General features: G+C 37.7%; 3 protein-coding genes across 3 annotated transcripts; 2 read left to right on the plus strand and 1 right to left on the minus strand.

Annotated features, from left to right (window-relative positions):
• Window positions 1–1,971: 1,971 nt before the first annotated feature.
• LOC124636665 (cilia- and flagella-associated protein 61-like) lies at window positions 1,972–27,858 on the plus strand. Its single transcript, XM_047172827.1, has 13 exons — window positions 1,972–2,121; window positions 2,386–2,537; window positions 3,096–3,159; window positions 3,284–3,361; window positions 10,972–11,078; window positions 11,340–11,396; window positions 11,557–11,689; window positions 11,936–12,109; window positions 12,506–12,619; window positions 13,458–13,580; window positions 14,083–14,145; window positions 14,461–14,496; window positions 27,064–27,858. Exons 1-13 carry the CDS (start codon window positions 1,972–1,974, stop codon window positions 27,217–27,219), a joined length of 1,407 nt encoding a protein of 468 aa, XP_047028783.1. The 3' UTR covers window positions 27,220–27,858.
• Window positions 6,517–10,011, plus strand: LOC124636152 (cilia- and flagella-associated protein 61-like). The gene is made up of 4 exons (XM_047172087.1): window positions 6,517–6,948; window positions 7,031–7,143; window positions 8,094–8,225; window positions 8,535–10,011. The coding sequence occupies exons 1-4, from the start codon at window positions 6,874–6,876 to the stop codon at window positions 8,731–8,733; spliced, it is 519 nt and encodes a 172-aa protein (XP_047028043.1). The 5' UTR covers window positions 6,517–6,873; the 3' UTR covers window positions 8,734–10,011.
• On the minus strand, window positions 18,189–19,256 carry LOC124636151. The gene has a single exon (XM_047172086.1). The coding sequence runs from the start codon at window positions 19,246–19,248 to the stop codon at window positions 18,394–18,396; it is 855 nt and encodes a 284-aa protein (XP_047028042.1). The 5' UTR covers window positions 19,249–19,256; the 3' UTR covers window positions 18,189–18,393.
• Window positions 27,859–27,861: the final 3 nt, after the last annotated feature.

The raw sequence follows: 27,861 nt of genomic DNA on the forward strand, positions 1-27,861 counted from the left end.
CGCCTTTGGACACTGTCCGAATGGCTAACATTGAAGATGCACCTCATATATTGGAGTTACTTGGCGAATCCATATCTAAGAATTTCAGGGTCACTTGTACACACGATATCATGTATCTCATGTATGTTTTTAAAAGTAACTTATGTACTGTAGGAATTAGTCCCTCGACCAAAATGTGATGTTATTTTCTGATGGGCCATTTCCTTTTGTATAATTGGCAAATGGTTAAGACCTCCTCAACTCAGGGTTGAAGATGCCAGATAAAACCATGTAAAACAATTAGCTGCAACCGGTTTAGACTAGAAGCCGACACCAACATTGTTGGAGTAAGGGTAGGCAGATATAACGGCAGACGCAAAACGTAATTATAATCCGTGTTTTTGCCAAACTTTATGGGGGCTTGGAATATCGCACGAGAAGGTGCAAAGAGACCATTTTTTGGTATCATCGTTCGGAGGTGTGCGGGGGTATGGGCCGCATGCACTTTTACGGGCCAAGTGACGGGAGCATTGCAACTACAAACGATGTGGATAGAAAAGCCATAAATAAATACAAGTAGCGAGTAAATCGACTCGTGGTTAACTTATTAGTTGTAATTTATTTTTCAGTGAGAACTGTGTATTGGCAATATGCCAACTGGATATCAACAAATCCATTATTGGCTTCTTAGCGGCCAGGGATTACCCGTTGTTGCCGGCAGTACATCCTTGTGCATGGGAGGAGTATATCTGGGCCAAATACAAGTACATATTGTATTGTTTTTTTATTAAGTTACATAATATAGTAGGTAGAGGTAGGTACACATACTTAAGATATTAATCGACTTGCGGTTTAAATTTTTCTGGGGGAATATTATCTATGTATCTATCCTGCTGTATAATTACAGTTATACCGGTTAATGCAGTTTCATTAAATGAGTTATTTTTGCGTGGAAGACAATAATCCGTACTGAAGCTTTCACGTGTTTTAGATTAGGATTTTTCCAATTCTACATATATCATGTACCTACCTAGTTTACTAAGGTGACTTTTCAATGTTTCTTTCAGGGCACCAGAAATGAATGCTCGTAACACTCTGTTCATACATTTGTTGTGTTGGAACGTGAATTACGGACGAGACGTAGTCGACAGCATGCTCAGATCGATCTTCATGCACGACGCTTATATTCTGCATATCGCTATGATTAAATCTGTGGTTACCCATCCTTGTATGTACCACTTTTTTGTGTAGTAGGTAGTCTTAGAAATTGCAGATGTCCTGTAGACACCTTTTCTGCCTAGCAAAAAGCAACTGTGGTGCCTGTAGGTAGGTAAAAATGTGGCTGTGTACCTATGGGACAGAAAGGGTTAGAAAGACAAGAAAGTACGTACAATAGTATACACAATCAACACAATATACTACGAGAGGGCTTAATTACATGACATAATTATAACTGGGTCTTACACCAGTACATGACTGGATAAAACCCACTTTTTGTCTTGGTGCTGCTCATCAAAATGTTGGTCCCTTTTTTATATGGGTACCTAGTGTTTCTCTTTTTGCTATAGTGTTAGTCCCTGGGCAGTCCCGGTCGGAGGGTTCATTCCGTCGCTTGACAGTGATGGAGCGCGGTATCAGTGGTGACTTGCTCCCAGCGCTTTGCGTGGCCGACCGTGCGGAAGTCTGTCCGCGACTGCGGATCAGAAGAGCTGTGTTAGTGTTCAGTTTTCGTTGCTTACATTTTTCTACTGTTGCTTATGAAAACAGCGGGTGTGATTATTAGTGCGCGGTGGCGGTTGGGATGGCGTTGAGCTTGTAAACGAGTTTGTATATTTACGTAGTCCAAAAATGTTTACTTTTCTATTTAAGTAGGTATATTCAAATTAGATTTATTCTTCTGTTTGTAAATTTTTAGAAGCACCTTCTCTTTGAAAATAGTACCTACCTTTAAAGTTTTTTAATTTGATGTACTGAGTTTCCTGTTTTCTTATGATGACGTCATTCAGCGAGGAAGACAACGATGATTTGGTGCCGATCCTCGAGCAACATTCAGATCGTCTGCGTTCGCTTTATGGAGAGTTCTACATCAGCGAACTGATATCCAGGCATCCGGAGTCTGAGAGGATATTAATTGTTTGTGAGGTAATTATTCTCTAAAATCTTGGAACTTATAATTTAGAGAATTTTCCGAGTATTGTGAAAATATTTTCTGTGTTAGTCTTACCACTTCTCATGACGCCCAGACTTGGTTGAAATGGTATCCTAATTTCTGAATGTTTCTTTATTATATTCAAAAGGAATAATCATGTTATTATTTTTTAAATAAGTGTTTTTTTTTTTATAAAGAAAGATGGCTTTTAATAAAGAGGGGTATAACTTTAAGTTCCCTAATCATATGTTTTCCAGCACAGTGAATTAGCAGTTGGAGTGATGTGTCTGAATACCCAAATAAATTACGAGTCTTTAGAGGAAAGCTTTGTTCTATCCCCGTTTGGTGGCCTCAGACATTTGGACGACGCACCCAAATTCATGCCTAAAGAGGTTGAGTCCACTTACAGGTACGTTCATAAAAGAGAATCCACCTAGAAAACACCACATAAAAAAGAATCTGCAACTTGCAGATTAATTGCACATCTATCAAAGCCGAACTCAATGAATGCGTTGAGAAGATTGTTTCTATTGCCTTTACATTTACCTACCTATCATATGCAACTGTCCATTATGCCGAGTGTGATGCTGTCATCCGAAATTGTCTGTCATTTTTAGGGCCCCCATTCGGACGGTGCAATGCGCACACATGGGTGTTTAGTTTCATGTGATTTCGAGTAAGGTATTCTAAAGTTCGTTTCTTCCTACACGCTCAGATCTTTCGGTTCGGATAGATGAGTGTTCACTGACGGCCATTACCAATTACTATCAATTTGTTGATTTGCTCACTAGAAATAGAATTTTAACATTAACCATACAAGCATTAAGCGTAAAAGCTATGTGTAATGTACATATATCCCTATCTGCAGTGAGCAAAACAACAGATAGTTTATTGGGAATGGCCGTTAATGGTCATAATCATGACTAAGTAGTACATAGTTATCATAAAAAAATGTTTAACTTTACAGTCTCTTGAACGAAGCTTATGCGGAAACTACAAAGGCAAAGGATTCTAAGGATGCCAAATCGAGGGTAAGAAAACTTACGTGTATGTATAACCTACACTGTACTTTCATTTTCTACTGGACGAAGGTTTTTGACCGAGTACCTATGTGCATTCTGAATGAATAGTTAATAACATTAAATGTTCGATCAGGTGACGTGGGTATTTGAAGATGACGAATTCAACACGTTCCGAAGTGTCGGTGTGGCCCCGCCCACGCCTACCGAGCGGGTACGTATTATTATTTATTAATTAATTAATTAGTTATGAGAAAATAAGGAACTCAGATACTAGACGACCATTGAATATGAATCAAGTAGAGTATCTAATGTACATAGCTAATATTTAGGTGGTAGTTTTTTTTAAGAAAACTTACGTTTAGATAGGTAGATAGAGTCATCTGGGAACTCGGATTGGACCTAAAAATTGTATTTAACCAGAGAATTTGAATTCAATCATCAAATGTAATTTTTAGAAGTCGATGACCAAGTCAAAACATAAATAAAATCTGTGACGCTTATCTTATACTGTATTGTTTCACCTTCAGTTGTCAACGGCAGAATTACATCCAAATCAGCTGCAAATTCTAGATCTCTTCGATGATGAAGAAGAAGAGTTTGAATTTGATATAATTAATATTGACACTGATCTACTGAGGGTACCTCAGATGATTCGATACGATACCTTTGGTGGCGGGTAAGAACTATGGTCTTATTAGGAACATAGAGGATTTATTAGATAACCAATTATTCAGGTAAATGTCTATAAATGTAGCCACTGTTTATTCTTGTAAGTAACAAAAATTGCACAGTAAATTATGTTGTCATTATTTTTCACGGTCACCACAGATATTTATGAATCGTTTTTGTAGGCCTGCCGAGGTTATAATGAAAATTTTAGACGGACGCAAAGATTCTGCACAAGATAAAAAGTCGGAAAAATCTAAAAGAAATTGTAAGTTTAATTGTCTTTTCAGTAAACCAGCCAGTTTAAATCTTAGCACTTGTGCTACGCCGTAGCACGGCGCGTAGCACGTAGCGTTATCAGAGATTTGCCGTATTTTTTGTATAAGTATTCGGTATTTGGTCTATGTACTGTTTGATAGGCCTTTTTGAAATCTTACCAAATTTTTATCATTGACTAAAATCTTACACTGCTGGCTAAGATGCCTTCCTCATTACTGTGTATTATTGCAATATTATTTTTTTAAGTTCCTAACTGCGTACTTATACTTAAATATTCTAAGTATCGGCGAGTGGTTCGGGGTCTGCTAAAACGCCGGAGCCTATACGATACAGTGGAACTCCGAACGCGTTCCTGCTTGAGCTGTTCGCTATTCATCCGGACTATGACGAGAGGTACTTTAAATTCGGTACCTAGTAAGTTCAGCTGAAGACGTAGTTAGACTTAACTGTTTTTTCTTGAATATGATGCGTCATTTCATACCTTTCAATAACTACGTGATGGCGTAGGAGTTGATTATTGCCATATAACTTAATCTACATGATATACCTACTTAAAGTATTTCACAAGTACCTAACAACAGTTTTGTTGCCACATTACTTCACAATGACTTCTTTCTTCTCATATTTAGATGACACCAGACAACATGAGCTATTGAACTCTCGACCAGAACGTGACAGGTATGTACATGCAGGTGTCAATGAAATATTGATTGTTATAGGTATGGGTTTGATATGCTCGAAGCGGCGTACGAGATGTTTCCAAATAGAGATTATTGTGTCATGTGTCTACCTACGAACCATCCATCTTTTCCCTTATTAGAACACTTTACTGTAAGTACCTAAGAAAGGCGATTAAAAAAAGTATAATAAAAAATGGACTATATAAAATATTGAATTTGCTCATGTGTTACATTTATTTTCCAGCTAGTAACTCCTTTCGGTTCCAAAATGAGGTACATAAACGAGTCGTTGTATGTGGCGCACGTTAATTCAGTGCGAGGGTAAATATTCATTATAATTCTACATAGGTACAAAACTAATATGTATTGTTCTGTCAAGATTTCGTATTTTTTGTCCTTTACGGTGCAATTTGCGAAATTCAAGATTAGTAAAGGTATGATTCCGAACCACGCTGCACGCAGCAGTGCTGCCACTAAGGTGCTGCTGCCCAGCAGTGCTGCCTGCTGCGCTGATTCCGAGCAACGCGGCAGTGTCGCTCTGTTCGTGATGATGCGTTGTTGTGTATTCGTTAGTTTATTTTGAGTTGACAAGATGTCGATTGATGACCAACTTTTATTTATACTGTTGGAAGAGGAAGAAGTCTGAGTCAGAGAAATTCATCCTTTTGTTGTCAATTTACGTGTCAACATTCAAGTAAGTACTGTTGCAGCGGCGGCAGACGCGTCACTACTGGTCTGTCGCGGCGGTAGGGCGACACTGACGCGCAGCAGTGCTGCCGCTACATTGCTGCCGCGACATTGCTGTCTAGCTCGGAATTTAATCTCATATAAGCCAATAGAAATTGTACGGGAACCAGTAGTGACGCGGCAGTACTGCTGCGGCAGCACTGCTGCGTGCAGCGTGGTTCAGAATCATACCTTAGCTGTAGTTTTAAGTTTAACTGTAGTTAGTTTAACTGTAGTAGTTGTAGTTTTAAGTAGTAGGTAAGTAGAATCTCAAAAACAATTATGTGGAAATCAGGTACATACAAAAAAACTATCAGCATCTCTTTTACTTCTTGGAATGGTAGCCTCATTTTAAGTTCCCAATCATCAGACAAACAATAAATTCCAACATCTATGAACCATTTCAGCAAATTATCGGTCCGGCCCGGCGAGGCAGTTGACGCAATAGCATTGAAGGACGTATTAGAACAAGCACCGCGACAGGAAAACTTACTCGATCTCTTTCAATCTACTCTGACGTCACACACGCTGCAGTCATTTATTTTCCTCAGCCAGAACCAACCTATTGGGGTTGTGGTTTTAGGGTTAGTATTTCACAGTATAAGGGTTATAGGGGTAGTTATTGTATATATCAGCTCTTGAGAGTCGAGAACTTATGGCTTGGAAGTAGTTTCCCAGCTGTAACAAGGGAGTCTACCTAAAATTTATTTATCTATTTACTTATTTGATTTACGACGACGATTTTAAGAGTCGATTACATAAGTCACAGTAGGTTTTATGTAGTAATACAGAGTTTTTTTCTATATTCTGACCGTTGGTCCTCACGAAAAGATTCCTGTAGGTACCTCATTTATACTCTTTTATTGGAGACCTTTTTTTTTTTGTTTAACGACGTTAAAAATCATCAAATGACCCCTTCCGCTGTGGGTTAGCAGCGGAGAGGGAGTGTCAGACTCTTACTGACTAAAAACCGTCGTGTTCCGTCATAGGCCTTTTATGTACCAGGGCCGCGGTATCTCTTTCGAACAACCCGCAGCTTTATTGGAGACCTAATTTCTACTTTTTATAGTGGGCTAGAAGACGGTACAGCGATAAGAACACAGTATGATTTGGAACCAGAGCCACGTCGCCCTGGCACTGATGGAACGGTAAGATATCAAGTAAAAGTTACAAAGATCGGGTTTACTATTCCATCACACAATGTGTGTCTGGCAGTATAGTATAGTGGGGTGTGAAATTATGACTTTTTACTTACTCAGTTGTAATTGTCTTAAAATAAATAGTGCAATAAATACCCAAAAGAAATCTTTCTCAATTATAGATATTAGCAGGCGTAATTTCTCCAGCATTTGAGCCTCACGCGAGATGGTATATGCGAGAGCTGTTACGACACTCCAGATACTCCACTCTCTTCTGGATTTGTAGATTATTCGCTAAAGGAGACGCCGTAAGCATTTATATGTCATTTTCCTTTTCACATTTTTTTTTAAACAGTGGTTGTTTATTTTTATTTTGTTTTGCATGCTCAGAGTCCAAGTCGTAACTTAATGTCTCTGGCTGGCCACATGAACCCGGTTCATCCGCGCCAAAAGGTACCTAATATAAGCGGCAACAAAGATTTGGAGAAAATATACCAGGATTTGTGAGTTCTTTTTGTATCTTTTTTTCTACTACTTGTCATAATCATAATATTCACAAAGCCAGTAAGCTTACATATGAAATTTTAATTGAAATGTAAGGCATCGTTCAGACCAAACGTATTGTCGGCCGCTGACTGTGAGCGCGCGTTACGCAGTTTATTGCTTTTCCATATATATTGAAATTGTCGTTCACACCGAACCGACTATACGCTATTACGTCGTCAGTTGTCGCTGACTCTCAGTGGCCGATTATTTTACTACGCGACTATGCACGGCGGACGCGGATTGGCTACGCGGACGCAGTTGCCGAATAGCGCCGCTCCGCCGCGCCCGCACCGCCGCGCGCCTCGGCCGCAATACACTCGAGAAACAAACTTTAATGAGGACAGACGTGACACGTGACACCTCGCGATGTTCGACACCGAAAAGTTTATTGCAGAAGTACATTCTAGAGAATGTATTTGGAATGCGAATTCAGAAGAATTTAGTGATAGAAACTTACGAAGATGCGCTTGGGAAGACATAGCATCTGTTATGTATGAAGATTGGGGGGTTCAAATACTGAGCTCTTTTATGTGTAGAATAGTCAGCCGCTCAGCGTACGCATCTAGTGTGAACTACACGAGCCTATTCTTTTGTTCACACATGTAGCGCATCGTACGCTATAGCTTATTGTCGGCTTGGTGAGTACGGGTACTGCAGATTGAGTCGACGTTCACACTGGGGCAGACAGTGAGTATACTCACAGTCAGCGGCGGACAATACGTTTGGTGTGAACAATCCCTAATAGTCTCAACGGAGAAATTCTTCAATTACCTCAAATTCACTTCAATTACCTTCCAAGAGACATTTTTGCTGTGCCTTATTGTTGAATTGCCATATTTTTCAATCTCGAATGAGAAACGGCCTGAGAACTTTGGATTAACACATGTAAAATATTTCCATATCACAGGGCTTGTCCATTCGCATTGTGGGTATTGGAACGTCCTTTGACCAGTCTTCCCAAAGTATACGTGAATAACAGCATCGTGATTGTAGGTGCTAGTCGAACCGGACTTGCCTTCCTTGAGACTTTGCTGATGGGGTAAGTGGGAATAGCCTTCCTAGGACTTTATTACAGCGATACAGATTATGGTTGCTGTAACATATTTATACAATTTTTGTAGTATCGTCTGTGAGACATTGCAGGAATGATTATGTAGGTATAGCAAAAAGTGGCAGCAGACAGAAATTGGTATTCCCGATAAGGCTGCACATTTTATTTGGTTTAAAAATTCCCATTTTTACAAAGTTTTTTTTTATAAAGAGATCAAAACTCAATCAAATGGCCAAAGACGAGAAAAAGACCATGCCACTTATTTTATGCACTAATCCTATTTCCTTTTGCCTCCAGTCCAACTTCTCAATACCTAACGTTCAGCAACGTGACCCTCGTATCTGAGCACGGTCTACCAACAGTGGCCGACTGTTTGAAGGCAGCAGATATATGCGTTCCGAGGGATGGACGGTACACTGACCGGTACCTCAAGAGTGTTCCCTTCTACTACTATTTGGATGTCATGTCTGCTATTATGGTTAAAATAGACAGGTAATCAATAATTTCATTGACCGTTCTTTCTCCTTGATGAATGCCTTTAAATAAAGAGTTTTCGACTGCTGCATGGCCATCTTGTCGAGTTCAGATGCGGTCTTCTGATCAAGCTCTAAATGTCACTCTAAGAAGTATTTTTGCAGAAAGAGAAAATGCATCCACTTAAAAGGTGGTGGAACGAAGTATTATGACGAACTGGTTCTGACTTGTGGTCAGCAGTTCCAACATCCTGATTATTTGAAGGAGTCCCTTGGACTTGTGAAAGAAGTAGCGTAAGTGTAAACAACTTTATTTTTGCAGGGACGTAGTCCAGTATCTTCTGTGTTTATATTCAATTAAACCTTTGTTTTTCCTCAGTAAAGGAAAGCCCTGTGATAGAATGCTTCTGGACAACCCCAAATATAAGGCCGAGACAGTACCAATGCCTCCTGAGATGCCTGAAAATGTATTCCTCATCAATTCTCTGTTCGAAGCAAACATCTGCTTGAGGCATCTTATGCGCATGATAAGTGATACTAGTAAGCATACATAGACAGACATACATATTGAAGATCTTAGAAATGTCTACCTTTATGTAGTACAGAGGTGATCTCGATATCTCGTTCTAATTTACTGTTATATAATAACACAATCTTACTTTTATCTGACTGTCGAATAATAATTTCGCAATTTTTACTATTTCTCATGATCCACTAGACCAATTTTTTTCTACACCTCTTAATTTCTACTATCTTAACGGTTTTAACAGAGGAGGTTCGAGAGCCATTAAGCAAACGTAACCAGGTGATAGTATACGGGGATTGCATAGAAGCGTATAGTTGTATTGCAGCACTATTAGAACTGGGATTGTTGCCAGAACTCATTGTCTTTGTGGAACCATTTCCTTCAACTGAAGAACCAGCTCCTCTGAGAGTCAACTGCTTCAATGATGAGACGGTATGCCTAAACTTATTATAGTATAACTGCAACATAGTGAGATATAGTGCTGGAGGAATGTTTAGGTTTAGTTACTTTACGAGGTCAGATCTTATAATGTTGAGTTGCTGCGGTGCTTCAGAAGGAACATTGTGGCTATAGTCAGTAAGAGGCTGACACAATCTCATGTTGCTTCTACAGCGGGTATTGGTAATTTGATGTCAAGTCACCAAAAAAGATCCTATGAGGTTATGATCATATGATTGGTGTGACCGTGTCTGCAATTCAGCTTTCAGCTTTCGGGTATGGCTTACGCTGAGATTGAAGAAAAACACAAACTACAACGATTTACGAAGTATAAAAGTCATGGATTAACAATTCACAGGTTGACGCAAGAGTCCAAGCCACAGTAGAAAGTATGGGCATCCGAGTGTTACGTCAATGTCATTTAGCAGCGTGGCATCAGATAGGCAACCGAGTGGAGTCTTTAGACTTCATGGCGCCTTTAACTTCCATCTCGCTAAGAAGTTTTGCACTTTTCTACTATGGATTAAAAGCGATTAATTTACATGCATTTAAAGGTATATTCCTCAGACCTTTTGAAAATAAAATACATAATTAGGGACAATCTGAAATGACGTTGTTTTGGGTATTAATAGTAGGTAGCTATTAATACGTAAAAATTTTGAACTAGCGGTTTTCTTATAAGCTCAATCAGAAAAATGGCTAATGTCACATTCTGATTACGACATTATTTGTTTCGTAAAATACGGATAACTAGAATTCTTTCTCCGTACAGCCATCAACGAAAGTGGTTTGGTGTACGACGGAGGTTTGGTAGTGAGTCCTACGTTTGAGACGAACGATCCCAGCATATTCGGAGCGGGCACTTGCGTACGCTACTCTCGACGACTGTACGCGGGCAAGAGTTTACATATTAACCATTATTCTGAGGATATTGGAGAAGCGGTAATGTAGTCTATATAGAGGTAGTATGGTGTAGGATCTGCGTACCTTTAAAACATAGCTAGCAGTTTCCCGTAGTGTTTTACTCGCGTTCCGAGGGAAGTATTTCACATACCCTGTGCCATCTTTTAACCCTCATAACCTTAAGGAAAACTAATTTGAGTGATATCATCGTCATCGCAGCCTAAAACGTCCACTGCTGGACAAAAGCCTTACCACTCTGGCAGATCCAGAGTGATGAATTTGAGTGATTGAATCACAATTTTATTTATTTATTCCTTTACATCAGGCAACTAAGGCCCATAGACAATGCCATAGTTGTTATACTATGTGCTATTATATAAGGTTATATTTTCAGCTGGCAAGATTATTCTTACACAAGTTCGATCCGTTCATGATGGGTGATCCTGAAAACTGTGAAGCGCCCCCTGATCTGTTACCGAGATACAGTTCTGCTGGCTTGGGGTAAGTTTGTTACCTAGATTACTACACATTTTTTTATAGAATACTAGCGACTTCGCACGGCATAACAGTATTTACCCACTATTTAATCTATGCTGTTATACATATAAACCATCCTATTTAATCACTATATCTAATAAAAAAAATACATGAAAATCGGTTGCGTAGTTTTGAAGATTTAAACGTACAAAGCAACGTGATTTCGCGAGTTTTTACCACTAAAAGAAACTGAGTTTTTAGAGGTTAAAATTGTGTCTGTTTCAGGTTCAAAGGGAGCTCAACTACGGGCAGCAGACTTTCAATAACTTCACAATTTAGACGGTAAGTTGTGACGATAGTGTGAATCGGAGAGATTCATTGAATTTGAAATAAGCAACCTAGGTGTAAAAGTATAACGTGTTCGTCTTATCTTCTGCTTAATTTAGATGTTCTCCATTTGAGGTCCAAATAATATACCTATACTTTCAAAATTGGTTATTAGATGGCAACCAGTCATGAAATTCGAATCGCCGATCGTTCAGTTTGCTTCGTTGCCGGGACCTCTGTACTACTTGAAGCTAAGAAAGCCTGGAAGAGAGGTCCCTATGGCTATACAACAGTGTTTACCTCGACAGGTAATTATTGTAAATTCCTAATAAGTCGTATTTATGACCATAACTGTAGTATATCTTCAGCACTACTCCATAAAACAGCGCCAAAACTTTTTGCTTTGAGGACTCTTCAACAGAAAGCAAAAAGTTTATCAGCGAGCGTCAAAGATAAATAAAAAAAAACACTTAACGCCTTTTACGTACATAGCGGTACTTCTGACATTATACGTCTAACAAAAGCAGCAATGAATTGTACCTTCAAACTCCCAGGGCCATACACTCCTGACGGACAAAGGTGGCAATTATTTCCGACTCCATCTAAACGTGCTACATGTCGTGGACGCGGTCACCTGCCTTTCCCACAAGCCTTTCTCACCAGAAATACTGCAGCAGCTCTATGGAAAACACGAGGCCTTCTTTAATAAATTGTATACTAGATTCCAGGTAAGCTAATGAATAAAAATATAGTGTCAAGGAGTTGTCTTATAATCCCTAAATTAGCCGCCAGGATATTAAGCTATTACAATCTTTCAAACTTTAATAGTTATGTAGTTAATTTTCAACTTTATCTCTACACTACTGAGTTCAATGCTTGTTCTTCAATGGTGTTGTTGTTCAATGTAAAAAAATTCAGATGTTTATGTAGCTTTATGTGTCTGTCTACTCTCAGGTTACTCTCAAAGTACAAGCCATGTGTAGATTTTAGAAAATGGGTACCCAATTAATGCTCTCTAAATTATACACAATTTTTCAGCCTTAAAATATATTTATTTTGCGCCAGTTACAGTTAGCTAAAATATATCCTGCTATGAGACCTAAATTGTCTATTTACATTTACAGAAGAAGCAAATAGACGATTTCTACGATTTCTTCACCCAACCGTGGATGTCAGCTCTGTACCAGGAGTCGTTCAGAGATCTTGTTGATGATATCAACGAACAAGATATTGGCACGGTACGCGAAAATTATTAAAATAGGCTATATTTTTTTTACATTTACATACAGGTTTTTCATCATTATTTCCACTCATAAATACCTAACAAGAATTAGCACGTGTTGAAATAGAAATACACAATGCGGGTAAATAAACAGGAAATTCGTAGGTTTAAGTTAGACCCAATATTTCAATTTAAAGCTCCTAATTCTACGGTAACCAGCACAATTTCAATGCCATTAATCAACGCCATCTGTTGTCTTAAATTTTCCACCGTTTCTCTACATATCCACATGAAAATGGACCATTCGTCAGAAGAGCGAACCTCGCAACCGTTCTTATGAAGGCACAGATTACATTTTGGATGTTCAGGCTAAGAGATGGCAGTATTAGCGTACAATCATGCTTTGCTAGATAAATATTTAATTCACGGCGGTTTATACCACTAAAATACGGAGGGTAAAATTGCAAGTATAAAATACCAGCTTCCGTAAGCCGTTTTACCCGTGTCCTGAAGGAGATAGTTGTCGCACATGTATAAAAAGTATCGCGTATGTTATTCTGATATATAGCTTATATTTCTGGAAAGTTTCATCAAAATCCATCCACTAGTTTTAGCGTGAAAGAGGAACAAACAGTCATAAGCCATACATACAAACTTTCGCGTTTGTATTATAAGTAGGAAGTATTTTAGAATAATGTAGTTTTAATGTGCGATGTGTTGAGCAAGCGTGGTGATTAATGCTCAATCCTTCTCCATGTGAGCGGAGGCCTGTGCAGAGGGACGAGGCAAGGCTGTAACAGTAACAGTTTTAATGTTTTATAAAAGGAAGATAATTAATGAAGTTTGGATTTCAGATACAAGATTTAGTGAAATCCAAGTTTGCCATGTTCGACCCGGAGGTGAATCAGATGAAATCGACGATGTTGGAATCGGAGCGATCCACGGAATCCCTTGCTTCTTCAAGCGATTATCTTCAGGTTGTCGTTTTTTTTTCTTCATACTAGCCGTTCCCTGAGTTTTCATTCGAATTTTCGTTCTCATTTATGGAGATTAGCCAACTACAGGTGACATTATAGTGTACTTACCGATATTTACGTGTTCTCTAATGCTCGGGTTTATCAAACACCAAGTTCCAGGATCGAGGCTGCTTTGTGAAAGTTTCTAAAACCCACAAAGCAACTCAATTTTACAGAGATAAACAGTGGCTTATATGTTATTCTGATGCGTAGGCTATTTTTCTGTTACAGTTCAACAAATTCTGTTTAGTAGTTTTGGGTGAAAGTATAAAAAAAGTAATTCCATACTTTTACGTTTGTGATCATTACTAATTCTTAGTGGTGCAGTAGTGGTGTTTCTATCTAACTTTATATGTATATTGTATCATATACCAAGTTTTTAAAGAATTTCTGTTTCTAGGAAATGGTGAGTTGCTTAGGGAGTTAGAGATTGGTTAATATATCTTGTAAATTTTTGTTTTAGGAACCACGGAAAGTCGGCACTTTCCGTTCTATGATAGACAAATTCGTTGCAAGGGCTATGTTTGTAAGTTTTTTTAATTTTGATTTGGTATATTTCCCTATGTGTTCAATTAGTGATCCGACTTTCCAAATCGAGTCAACGTGTCAAGAAATCATTGTGACAATTGTTGATTTAAAGGTACATTTAAATATAGGTACAAGACTGTCTGAGGTCGTATCAAGGATTCAAATAATATTTTACTTTATTGCTTTTTTTATTACTTTTTACATGCGAATAAAAACCGGAATACGATACAATTTTAATCTCTATCAGTACAACTGTTTTACAATGAAAACACTCTTAATATACAAACAGTACAATACAACCTTTCGATTGCAGGATAAAGCAGCAGAAGCGGGCACTCCTATGCCATCGGTAAGTCATTATAATAATGTTTCCATTGATTTGATGAACTTCTGCGTTTATCTAACCTTACCTGTTCACAATTTAGTAAGTTAAGTATGCCAGATCTGGGAGCAAGGCAGCTCCCGCATGGTATCTATATAATTCATAGAAACTTCGATCAACAATACATCTAGTAGTATTGTTGATCGAAGCATAGAAACATGCGCTAGTTAAGGTAATATTTTCAAAAAGTATTTTTCCACTTGACCAAAATTAAACGTTGTAAATGATTCAGTAACTAATTTTTATGCTCCTGCTCCATCTGCGTCTTAACGCGTAAAATTTTGGCGTTACACAGATGTGGCCAACGTTTTAATGGCATTTTATACAAATGGCATTTATTAATAGCATTAAACGTTAAGCGATAACTCGGGTGTCGGTTTTTTGGACACATCAAAGGGTTTTAGTGCGTAGTTTAGCGCGCTAAGTGATGTTGGCTACATTAATGCCATCTCATTGCACGCATGCAAGGACGAGTGTAGATAGGTACTTTGTTTAAGCGGTAACTGCATTTTACGAGCACGATAATGGAATGGTCAAATGAGAAAGCTTTAGTTTTTAGAATTATTTTGTGTGTCTGAGTTTAACCTCTTTAAAGTGTGTTAACGCGTGACTTCATGAGGGATTAACTCTTTGCGGAATTGTAACCTAAGTGTAGCCAACACGCATTTTTAATGCCCTAAGTAACGTGTAGTTGGCCATTGATATTAACGTTAACGCTAACGCAGATGGAGCAGTAGCAATAGTGTTAAAACTGAAAGTTAAAATTCCAGTAGGGAACCAAATCAAAAGAAGAGTTGCTTTTGACTTCTGACCCACAATCTCAATTTGAAAATGAATCCTAATTTGAAAGCAATTTAGGACCTCTGAATTTATGCTGATTCCTGACACTTACGCGAATATTAGACATTTAAATAAAACTACTTTTACGGATTTTATCGCCGAGTCTGCCCGTGACATGGATGCTGTAATAAAGGATCCGAAACGTCGGGATTAAATAATATTAATATAACCGCGATAAACTCCATAAAATAGTTTTATGTAAACTTGTGAATTTAGTTAAGCAGAATAAGGCATTAGACTCTTTCAAGGACATTGCTTTCAAATCTATATGGAAAATGCCATGTAACTTTTTGAACAGTCACTGGCATTTCGTTTCGCATATCTTTGTCTATATTTAAAATAAATAAAATAAAATAAAAAAATAAAAAAAATAAAAAAAATAAAAAATAAAAAAATAAAAATAGCCTTTATTCTCTGACCTTATGAAGTAACATAACAATTCTTCTTAACAAAACTTATAAGCTTATCTAAATCCTTATTAATATATATGATACTATTAATATAATAATATTTTGTTTATTATTCGAAGCTCAATCAGCTACCGGGTCAGGTTGTCTTCCGACATAGGCCTCCTCATGTTCTCTCCACTTGCAGCGATCCAGCGCTATTCTCCTCCACCCTTTCGGTAGATCATCTTCCCACCTTTTACACTGCCTTCCTCTACGTCTTTTTCCATTTCTTGGATACCAATCTGTGACTTTCTTGGTCCACTTCTCCGTTTGTGTTCTCATCATGTGGCCTGTCCATTTCCACTTTAGTATTCGTGTTTTTATCTTAACATCTGCCACTCTAGTGATGTTCCTAATTTTTGTCGCTTTCCATTTATCTATTAGCCTTAAGCCCATCATGCTTCTTTCCATGCCTCTTTGACAAACACTGAGTCTGTGTTCAATTTTTTGTGATAGAGGCCAAGTTTGACAACCGTATGTGAGACATGGTAGAACGCATGTGTTATAAACCTTTCTTTTTTCTACCATAGGTATACTCTTATTTTTAACAATTTCTTTAAGTGACCAGTATCTTTGCCAGGCGCTATGAATTCTTCTGTCTATTTCTTTATGTGCTAGATCTTTTGGAGATATTATTTGACCAAGATATATATATTCATTGACATATTCAATCTCGTTTTCGCATATTTCTATTTTGGTTTTGGTTTTGTTTGTCATTATTTTAGTTTTGCTAATATTCATATATAATCCTGCTATCTGGCTTTCGTATGCTAGTTGTTGTAGCATTTTTTGTAGAGTAGAAGGGTCTTCTGCGAATAAGACGAGATCGTCTGCGAATCTAAGATGGTGTAGTTTTTCCCCATTTATGTTAATGCCAAAGTCATCCCAGTTCATTTGTCTAAAGATATTTTCCAGCACTGCATTAAATATTTTTGGCGATAACGGGTCTCCCTGTCTGACTCCCTTCTGTACTTCAAACTGTTCTCCTAAGCTTTCTAGTTGTATCTTTGCCGTGCTGTTGATATATATTTGTTTGATTATTCTGATGTACTTGCTTTCCACTCCTTGGTTTTTTAATGAATCCCATATGTAACTATGCTTCAAGGAGTCGAACGCTTTATTATAATCCACGAAAGCTAGGTAGTATGGGCGATCGTATTCATTGCATTTTTCAATTATTTGCTTTACAGTGTGGATGTGATCAATTGTTGAGAAGTTAGAACGGAATCCCGCTTGTTCCTTAGGTTGGTTATTGTCTAGGTTTTTTGTTAGGCGACCCAGTAATATTTTTGCAAACACTTTGTATAAGTTGGCCATTAAACTAATGGGTCTGTAGTTGTTGATACTGTATTTATCTCCCTTTTTATGTAGTAGTATAATAGGCATGATGACAAATTTTTAAATTCCTTTGTATGATGTAGGTATACCTCTATTTTATATGAAAAATTATTAATTTTAAGAAAATGCGAAGTTTTTTTATCAAATAATTGCATTTTTCTCTGTCCACTTTGAATCCGGCGCGAAAACGCTTGTCAGTGTCATGTCGTCACTTGTGACGTCACGACTGAAATTACAAGACGCAAGTAAACAACGCTCGTGCAATAATTAAGTTTTTTGTGTTATTAAATAATGAATTCGAAAGGGCATAGGTGTTGTGGGGTCCCCCAGTGTAAGAACACATCCAAAACAACTCCTGATGAGTTATTTGTGTACGTTCCTCACAATAAAAAAATACGAAACAAGTGGCTTAAACTTGCAAGGCGAGATTCAAAAGCAATATTGCCCAGGGTACAACTTTATTTTTGTGAAGATCACTTTGATGTTATTACATAGTTCTCTAGATTCTAGCATAGTTTATAATGTAAATAACTATTTCGAGGTTAGGTTTCATCTCTCATTGTTTTTTAATTAAACTAGTATACTTACGTGGAAGTTTTAACATTTCTAAATTCAGCTGAACAAAAATCTTTATTTGATGCCAAAAACTTTCCCAGCATTATGATATCAATTCTAGGCAAATTAGCGCTGTTTGCCTTGATAAATCCGGGCTCCATAACTCGTGTTATAAACAATTAATTAATTAAAAACAAAGATCGCAGTGGAAGTTCACAATAACGAAATGTGACGTTCGCGCGCTTTCGCGCGAGTTGTTTTGAGAAATGACGTCACGAGCTCTGATTGGTGTTCAAGATATCATGGCGGATTGCCTTATTTCGTAATTTTATTTTATCAAAATACATATTAATCACATTATTAATAAAGAAAACAATGCGCGTTTTATATTCCAAGCTTCAAGTTTAATTTAATAAATATTGTCTGCTTGTTAGACATAAGAGGGTCCTATTCTGGATGTAAATAAAACCCGGGAACTTGATTTTACGTGTGTATACTTGCAAAAACTTGAAAATACATGGATCTGATGTGAACAGCATAAAAGTGACGGTGAATGAATATAATAAAAAATAATTTGTAACGTAGGTATCTCCATAAAAAATGTACGTCATTTCTTGACGCCTAGAACGATGAACCGTGACCCGTTGAGATGCGCGTTGCTATGAAAAAATGTATTGGCGCTTCAGGCCGCGCCATGCTCCCCCCTTTGAAAGGCTTCTCTTTCAATAGAGATCTCTTCTTCTGGACCAGGAAGGGGACACAAGCGTACCAAAGCTCGTCGAAGGCAGTTGGTTGAAGTCCTCACATCTGCCACTCGTATTACCCCATCGGGACCCGGAAACAATTTCGTGACTCTTCCTAGTCTCCAACACAGCGGTGGCAAGTTTTCTTCCTTGATCAGGACTAAGTCGTCCACTTTGAGTTGTGGCGTATCCTTTAACCATTTCTGTCTTCTCTGTAATTCATTTATGTATTCATTTTGCCAACGCCGCCAAAAGTGCTGTCTAATTTGTTCTAATCTCTGAAACCGCTTCAGCTTGTTGGGGTCCACCTCTTCTATTTGTGGATACGGAAACGTAGTTAGCGCTCTCCCTATGAGAAAGTGTCCAGGAGAGAGGGGAAGGAAGTCATTGGGATTTGAAGTCATGGGACATAAGGGTCGGCTATTTAATATTGCCTCCACTTGCGCAAATAATGTCTGCAATTCTTCAAAGGTCAGGTGAAGATTGCCTATAACGCGTTTGACGTGGTGTTTTGCGGATTTGATGCCTGATTCCCAAATGCCGCCGAAATGAGGGGAGTAAGCAGGGATGAAATTAAATTTTATACCCTCTTGTGCAGCGAAGTCGGAAAACAAGTGGTTATTTATTTTTAAAAATGATCCTAACTCCTTATCAGCTGCGACAAAATTACGACCGTTATCGGAGAATATTTCCGCTGGCTTGCCTCGTCGTGCGATAAATCGTTTTAAGGTCATTAAAAAGTCATCCTTGGATAGGCCACCTACTGCCTCTAAATGTATGCACTTGTAGCGCATGCAAATGAATAAGCACAAGTAAGATTTTGTCAATCTCGCTCCTCGTCCTCTTCGGTTAACGATAAAGAACGGGCCAGCGAAATCTACCCCTACTGAAACAAAGGGAAAGTTCACGGTAATACGCTGTGCAGGAAGATTCCCCATTTTAGGTTGCAGGGTCTTTCCTTGCACTCTTCTACATGTTGTACAGTTGTGTACTGTGCGGCGAGCCAGATGACGACCGTTGATAGGCCAAATGGTATCTCGAACGGTAGCTAGTAAAAGTTGTGGCCCAGCGTGCATCTGACGCACATGTTCTTTCCGAAAGAATAACTTGGTTAAATGGTGAGAAGAGTCAAGAAGTATTTGATGCTTCCTATCATATGGAAAATCAGAAGCTTGAATTCTGCCACCAACCCTAATCAAATCATTGTCATCAATAAATGGTGATAACGGTAAAATTTTGGACTTAGCGCTTAATGATTTGTTTTGTTTTAAAAGTTTGTACTCTACTGAAAATGTTTGTTGTTGAGCTATAAAACAGAGACTATGGAAAGACTGATTTAATTCTTCCTTTGTTAAAAAGCCCGTACGTTTTACATGTGGGTTCTTAGAGTTATTAATAAATCTTTTGACAAATGCTATTACGCGTTGAAGTTTAGTAAATGATGAATAATTTTCAAAGTTAATTAACTGCTCAACAGTAGTGTGTAAATTAATCTTCACTTCAGGTAAGTTTTCTTTATTTGCCATATTTAAATTTAATGAAGGCCAGCCTGATTCATCTTGATACAAAAAACTTGGACCATCCCACCATAAGCTTAACGTTCCCAGCTGACTTGGATTAACACCCCTTGAAATATGATCAGCTGGATTCTCTGAAGTGGGTACGTATCTCCATGATGATGGCTGTGTAATTTCTGTGATTTCTCCTATACGATTTGCTACAAATGTTTTTAAATTTCTAGGTACACTGTGAATCCAGGCAAGGACTACGCTGCTGTCACACCAATGGACTACGCGAGAATATTGATGTCTTATAGCACTACAAACTGCCCTAGTCAATCTAGCAGCGAGCAACGCAGCGCAGAGTTCCAAACGAGGAATCGTTACCGGTTTCAAAGGTGCAACCTTGGATTTTGCACATAACAATTTAATGCTAACCTCATTATTTTGGTTTACAGTTTTGACGTAAACACAAGCACCGTAGGCGCATTGTGATGCATCACTGAATGCGTGTATTTCAATAAATTTTGCGTTGTCGCAATTAACGTATCTAGGAACTTGTAAGGTGGCTAGATAATGTAAATTATTTACGAAGACGTCCCAAGATTCTTGTATGTCTTGGGGAACAGGATCGTCCCAATCTAATTTAAGAAGCCACAGTTTTTGCAGCATAATTTTAGGTATTATTATCGATGGACTTAATAATCCTAGCGGATCAAATATTTTTAACGAATTTGACATTATAATTCGCTTTGTTAATTTACCACTAACTGTCAAGGGTTTTGTTTGAAAGTGTAGGTTATCAGTAGAAGGATTCCATCCTAATCCGAGGGTACTCGACGATTCACTTATAATTAATTTATCCTGCTGAATGTGAGTGCTATCATGCAAAATGCTTGTCAAGTTGCTTTTATATTTCCGCAAAGGAAAACATGCTGAACTTAATGCCTTTGATACTGACTCTTTTATGTGGTGCAGCTCCTCTTCATTATTAGATCCGGTGATGAGGTCATCCACATAAAAGTCGTTTTGTATTATAGATTTGATGAATTTGTCCCCACATTCCTCTCCGACTTGCCACAAGCACCGTGTACTTAAATAACTCGCACTTGCTGTACCGTAAGTGACGGTATTCAATTTAAGGGTTTTAATTGGCTGCGACTCATCCTCTCTCCATAAGATCAGTTGTAGATTTTGATCATCAGGGTGACACATCACTTGGCGGAACATCTTTTCAACATCGCCCGTGAGCAGAAACTTGTATTGTCTCGCCCTGATCAGAATGGAGAAAAGAGAATTTTGCTTATTAGGGCCTACCATTAGCATATCATTAAGTGAGCGGCCAGAGGAAGTGGGGGCGGAACCGTCAAACACTACTCGAATTTTGGTAGACTCACTTTCTTCCTTAAACACTGCGTGATGACACAAGAAATAACTTGGTTTAGGCTTTGCAATATGTGATTCTGATAAATGGCCTAATTTAGCATATTCATTAATAAATTCTGTGTATTGTGTCTTGAGTTCTGGATTTTTACGAAATCGTTTTTCCAAGTTCAGTAACCGTATTTTAGCCAAGTTATATGAATCACCGAGAGTATTGGGATCGTCAAGCAACGGTAACTTAACGCAAAACCTACCTGAACTTAAGCGTGTGGTATTTGCTATGAAGTGTTCTTCACACAACCTTTCAATTGGGGAAAGGCTAGTTTTTTGGGGAAGTTCTTCGACTTCCCAAAATTTAGTCAAATTCTGATCAATATTTGCAATTGAGTCAGATTTGTATGACCCCTTTGAACTACTGGAAAGGTTACATTGAATGTATTTAGAATAGCTTGAAAACATGGGACCAGCTACAAGCCAGCCAAATTTTGAGCTTATTAATTTTGGGTTCTTGGGACCCAGGGAGTATTGTTCCGAACCTACAACATCCCAAAATATATCCGCCCCGAGAATAACGTCTGCCTTTGCTGGTACGTTAAAGCTAGGGTCGGCCAACTTGATATAGTCAGGTAATGTAAAATTTTTAATGTTAATAGGAGCCCTAGGTAGCTCTCCTGTTAGCTCATCAAGCACTAAACAGGTCAAGGTAACACTATATGGCTTGTTCATTGAATTAAGTGTGATTTTACATGATTCTGTAACCTTATGACATAAGTTATTGCCTATACCTATAATGTTTATTTCATTTGTTTGATTTGTATCTAACTGTAATTTCTGTTTCAGGGCTTTAGTGATGAGTGAAGATTGACTGCCGCAGTCCAAGAGAGCGCGTACCTTCTCTGTGACGCTGGTCAGCGGGTTTGACACTTCGATGACGACAGTGGACAGAAATACATGATCTGTGTATGGCTCTGAAAATGATGAAAGAACTTCAGCGGAGTTCGTCGATAGAACTGCACGCGATTGATGCAGAAGAGAATTATGTCGCTCATTACATTCTTTAAAAACACAAGGCCCCAATGTGCAGTCTGCTGCTTGATGGCCCTCTCTCAAACAATTATGACACAGATTATATTTCTGAACATCAGCCAATCTTTCACTAACACTTTTGTTTTTAAATGTAGGACATGAATACAATTTGTGTGACTCATTACAAACGACGCAATTAATTCTATTTTGACTCTGTTGTTTACTAATAAAAGATTTAACGTATGACTTATTGTTTTTGTTAATGAAGTTATTATTTTGTTGCTTATTATTTGAATGAGATTGATTTTGAGAACTCTGGCTAGGACGCGATATCTCTCTAGGCACTCTGTTGGTACCGTCGGTTTTACCTCGGTTAATTGCTTCCAATACACCAGCACGGTCCGTCAAGAATTTATGGAATTGAATTAAAGTTGGCAGATCATCGGCAGAATCAAATGTATTTTGTAGCTCTTCCCACTTCATTAAACTATGACTATCTAACTTGGATGTCATCAAGAATATGATGATATCATCCCACTTATCAGTGGGTCGACCCAGGTTAGCAAGTGCTCGTAAGTTCTTTGTTACGTGGTCCGCTAAAAATCGTAATGATCTTTCGGATTCATTGGTGATCGGTTTCATGTTAATTAATTCAGACAAATGATAATTAATGAGTAACCTCTTGTTGTCATACCGCGCACATAATAATGACCAGGCCTCTTTATAATTTGATGATGAAACTTCAAGGTTCGAAATGATACGAGCCGCATCTCCTTCCAGATATGAAATCAAATAATGAAATTTATGAATATCGGAAATACGTTCATTATTATGCACTAACGCCTGAAAAGTGTCTCGAAATTCAAGCCAGCGAAAATATGCTCCGTTAAACTTAGAAATCTCAATACGTGGTAACTTAAAACCAGCTGGCTCAGGGTTATGGTTATGAGGGTGATGGCATGAGAAGTCTGAAGACTTTCGTCGCGCTTCAGCTTGATTATTTGCGTCTTCAATAACATTCTTTGCCGTGGCTATACATGAAATAATGTCTTGCTCAATGCTATCACGCTCATCGATCTCTGAATCTAAATTTTTATGATTTAAAACTTCAATTTCAGTTTGAAGATCATCGAACTTGCTAGACAAACCTTCAAACTTACTTAACTTTAACGATAACTCGACTATTTGTATACTAGACAGTTGCACCGATTCTAAAGATGATAAGTAGTTTTTAAACTTTGTTATTTGACCTTTAATAGAACTACGTTTCAAACTTAATTCTCTAAACTTCATACTAACTTTGTCCGACTCAGTCGTCATTGTTGTGTTTTAATGTAAAACAAATAAATAAAAACTTGTCCACTTAGCTGCACTTTGTTTACAATAAGTAATTAGCTGTTATCGTTACACCACTCCCGTCAGCTCGGCGACATCCGCGGCGAAGAAACCGGTTCCACACAGCAGATAGCTCGAACTGCAGGCAGGGCCGTGTTCCAACGCCAATCCTGGAATTGTCGGCAAAGCGGATGAAAACCAAGAAACACTAATGCGCTAAAATTGTGGGCTATTGAATGGACAAAACACCTTCAAATTATTAAATGAAATGCTAATGGATTCGGGATATAACTATACGAGCAAATAATCAAATGTTGCGGAACTAACTTATGTCTTATAACGAATTATAGTATATACTTTAATCGTTAATGGGCAATCTATGTATAAAATACGCTAATCTGTGTAGAAAATAATGTTTAAACAGTTTTTCCAACCATAACACAATGAGTGACCTTTGTACTTTACAAGATTTAGACTGTGGAGGCAATATAATTGCGATTGTGGAAATGTAAATAAACGAAGGAACAAAGGATTAGGACACTTATCTCTTTTGAAGGTTGCTGCCGTGGTCGTGACTAAGTCGTGATGTAGCTTAGCCGCCGCTCCTGACGATCTTCAACCTCGAATGAAGCACGTCCTCCTGACTATAGGGAGTAGTGACTCGTCGATATTAACTTTGATGAAATCCGTGTCCTGTCACGGTCGCCAATTTATGTCTGCTTGTTAGACATAAGAGGGTCCTATTCTGGATGTAAATAAAACCCGGGAACTTGATTTTACGTGTGTATACTTGCAAAAACTTGAAAATACATGGATCTGATGTGAACAGCATAAAAGTGACGGTGAATGAATATAATAAAAAATAATTTGTAACGTAGGTATCTCCATAAAAAATGTACGTCATTTCTTGACGCCTAGAACGATGAACCGTGACCCGTTGAGATGCGCGTTGCTATGAAAAAATGTATTGGCGCTTCAGGCCGCGCCAAATATATTATTTTAATGATTTTTGATTACTGTCATCATGCCTATTGTCGATGTTGTCCATTGAGTAGGGATTTGTTCTGTCTTCAATATTTCATTGCATATATGTGTAAAAGGTTCTATTATCTGTTCTATTGTGGTTTTTAATAATTCATTGGTTATTTTGTCGTCTCCAGGTGTTTTATCTGTTTTTTGGGTTTGGATGGCCCTCCTAACTTCGCTTTCTATTATATGTGGGATTAGTTCTTGGTTCGGGTCCTCTTCGAGTTGTATATTAACTGTGTGTTCAGATATATTTTTATCCGTGTATAATTCTTTGTAAAAATCTGTCGCTGTCCTTAAAATATGTTGTCGTTTAGCCGTGTGTTGTATTTGATTGTTTTTATCTTTCCTAGTCAGTTTCGGTATCCACGTTGAATGGTCTTTTAATTGCTTTAAAGCCTTTTTGATTCCACCGGTTTTGTTTATTTGTTCTCTTATTGTGTTTAGTCGATTTAGTTTTCTATAGTTTCTTATTGCTTTGGTAATTTCTTTACTAATTTCTGCTATTTGTGTACGCTTTTCTTTCCTGTTTGTAATCATTTCTCTTCTTTCCTTGATTTTTGATCTGGCTTTCTCACCGAGTTTATCTTTATTTTGGTTTGTGGTACATTTATTTATTTTTGTCAATTCTTTTTCTAAGACATTATATTTTTCTTGCACGTTGTACTGTTTCGCCACTTCTTCTAATGATTGTTCTAATTGGTTTAATGTTTGGTTTGAAATGTGAGATTGGGTCTTGCAGTTGTTCTCGAGGAATTTTCTCCTTGGTATTTTTAGGCCTTTACATGAGATTGTGCCTCGTATTAACCTATGGTCTGAGCTAAAGTTAAGGTTAGGGATCACACAGACATCGGTGAAAATTGTTGGCCTATTAGTAGTTATAAAGTCTATTTCGTTTCTGGTTTTACCATTGGGTGAGATCCACGTCCATTTCATTTTATTCTTTTTCGGAAAAAAACTATTCATCACTCTCAAGTTATGTTCAAAACAAAAGTTTATTAATCGTTGCCCATTGTCGTTTCTTTTTCCTTGGCTGTATTTCCCTATAACGTATTCTCCGATGTCGGATTTGTTTCCTATTTGCCCATTTAAATCTCCCATTACTATGATGTTTTTGTTCAGGCTCTGCATTGTTTCGGCGAGGGTGTTGTAAAATATATCTTTTTCTTTCTCAGTTGCTTCATCAGTTGGTGCATATACCTGAACTATTGAGAACGGACTCTTGAAATTGGGAAAATTTATGTTTAGGATTCCAATTCTTTCGGATATTCCTAGAAATTCCTCTATGTACGTTTTTAATTCTTTTTTAACTAGAAATCCTATTCCATATTTTCCCTTTGTTTCTCCCTTGTAGTAAAATATAAAATTTTTAAATTCTTTTATTTCTTCTCCGGCTCTCCTCACTTCACTAAGTCCTAGTATATCCCATTTGACATTTCTTAATGCTTCTTCAAGTTCAATTAGTTTTTCTTCTGTTCTCAACGTCCTTGTATTGAAACTGGCTATATGTAATTTATCTCTCTTGTTTTCTTGGGTAAGTGGAGTAGTTCTTGAGGGTAGTGGTCTACCAGCCCCACGGGGACCAGCCGGCTTGGGGCGGTTTTGACTCCGGTTGCTGATGTTTAATTGCTAGTTCGTTTTGTTTGTGGATAGTGAAGAGGAAAAGGAGTTTGATCTTATTCTCAGCATATCGTAAGCGTTCCTTCTATTCATTTGGATATTTGAAATTTCGTTTAGTTGTTGCTTTTTGGAGTTCGTGTTTGGTTGTGGGGAAGTTGATTGCTCCCTCTTCCTTTTTTCTAGTGTCGCGTTATTTTCTTTTACTATTAGCTTATCATACTTTATATACGCAAAATTTCCTTTAGCTCTTTCTTCTTTAAGTTGTTTCTGTAGTAATGTTCTCTTTTCTAGCACTTCTTTTGGGTAATCTTCGACTATATAAACATCTCTAAATTTTTTCTTGTTCTTCAGAATTTCAATTCTTTTCCACTGGTTTGTGAACGAAATCAGTACAGGTCTTACTCTCTGTCTGTCTTTCTTGCCAATGCGATAAATATTCTGGATGTCATTGGGATCCACAGAGATATTGAGGTCGTTTTTGATGATGTCTCTAACAGTTTTAATTAAATCCAATGAGCTATTTTCGGCTTCTTGTAATCTAAATAGCAATAGGTTTTTTCTTTTCTTTTCATTTTCCCATCTCAGTATTTTTTGTTCTAAAACCTCCACTTTCTCTTTCAAGTTTTTGTTTTCTTCAAGTATGGGCTGTAACTTTTCATCCATCTTTTCTAACTGTCTATATTTACCTGAATTAATAACATAGCTTACCACTTTTCCCAGGAATGTGGTCAAAGCAAGCAGGTGCGCATGGAAGCGTCAACATTCTGGAAGAAAGTTAGCGGCGAGCGCATAGTGATGGCGCATGTGTCTCGCTATTTGGACAAGCATTCAGTTACTAACCCGCACTTTGCTATACCTAAACCGGAATCTGTGTAGTGAAGGTAGATGAGTAAATGTGTTTTTTTTTTATATGGATGATGTTTTGAGCGGGTAGATGTTTTTGAAGATCTTTTTGCTGTGGATTTAACTATTAACCGATTGGACGCGAAGGTGGATTATGTTTCTAACCTATTGATCCATCTATACTAATATTATAAAGAGGAAAACTTTGTTTGTTTGTTTGGTTGTAATGAATAGGCTCAAAAACTACTGGACCGTTTTTAAAAATTCTTTCACCAATCGAAAGCTATATCGTCCACGGGTAACATAGGCTACATTTTATTCCGGTACGGGCAGTAGTTCCCACAGGACGCGAGTGAAACCGCGGGAAAACGGCTAGTATGGGTATAAGGAAGTTGTTTGCTTAGTTTAGTTGGTGGTAGAAACATAAATGGGTTATGGTTACTCTATATTGATGACTGTATTCTTTAAAATAATGGAATGCTGACTTATACCCTACTAGATCGTAATTATAATTACTTTAATAGATAGAATTAAAATTGACATATATCTTGAATACTTCTTTTTTTGAGAGATGTCTTCTTTTGTGAATAAGATTTCATTTCGATTTTATTATGTATATTTTGATTTGGATGTTTTTTTTATTGTGAAAATTAAACAGTCAATTACATTTTACAC

Source organism: Helicoverpa zea, chromosome 14 (assembly GCF_022581195.2).
Source record: "Helicoverpa zea isolate HzStark_Cry1AcR chromosome 14, ilHelZeax1.1, whole genome shotgun sequence".
NCBI classification, from domain to species: domain Eukaryota; kingdom Metazoa; phylum Arthropoda; class Insecta; order Lepidoptera; family Noctuidae; genus Helicoverpa; species Helicoverpa zea.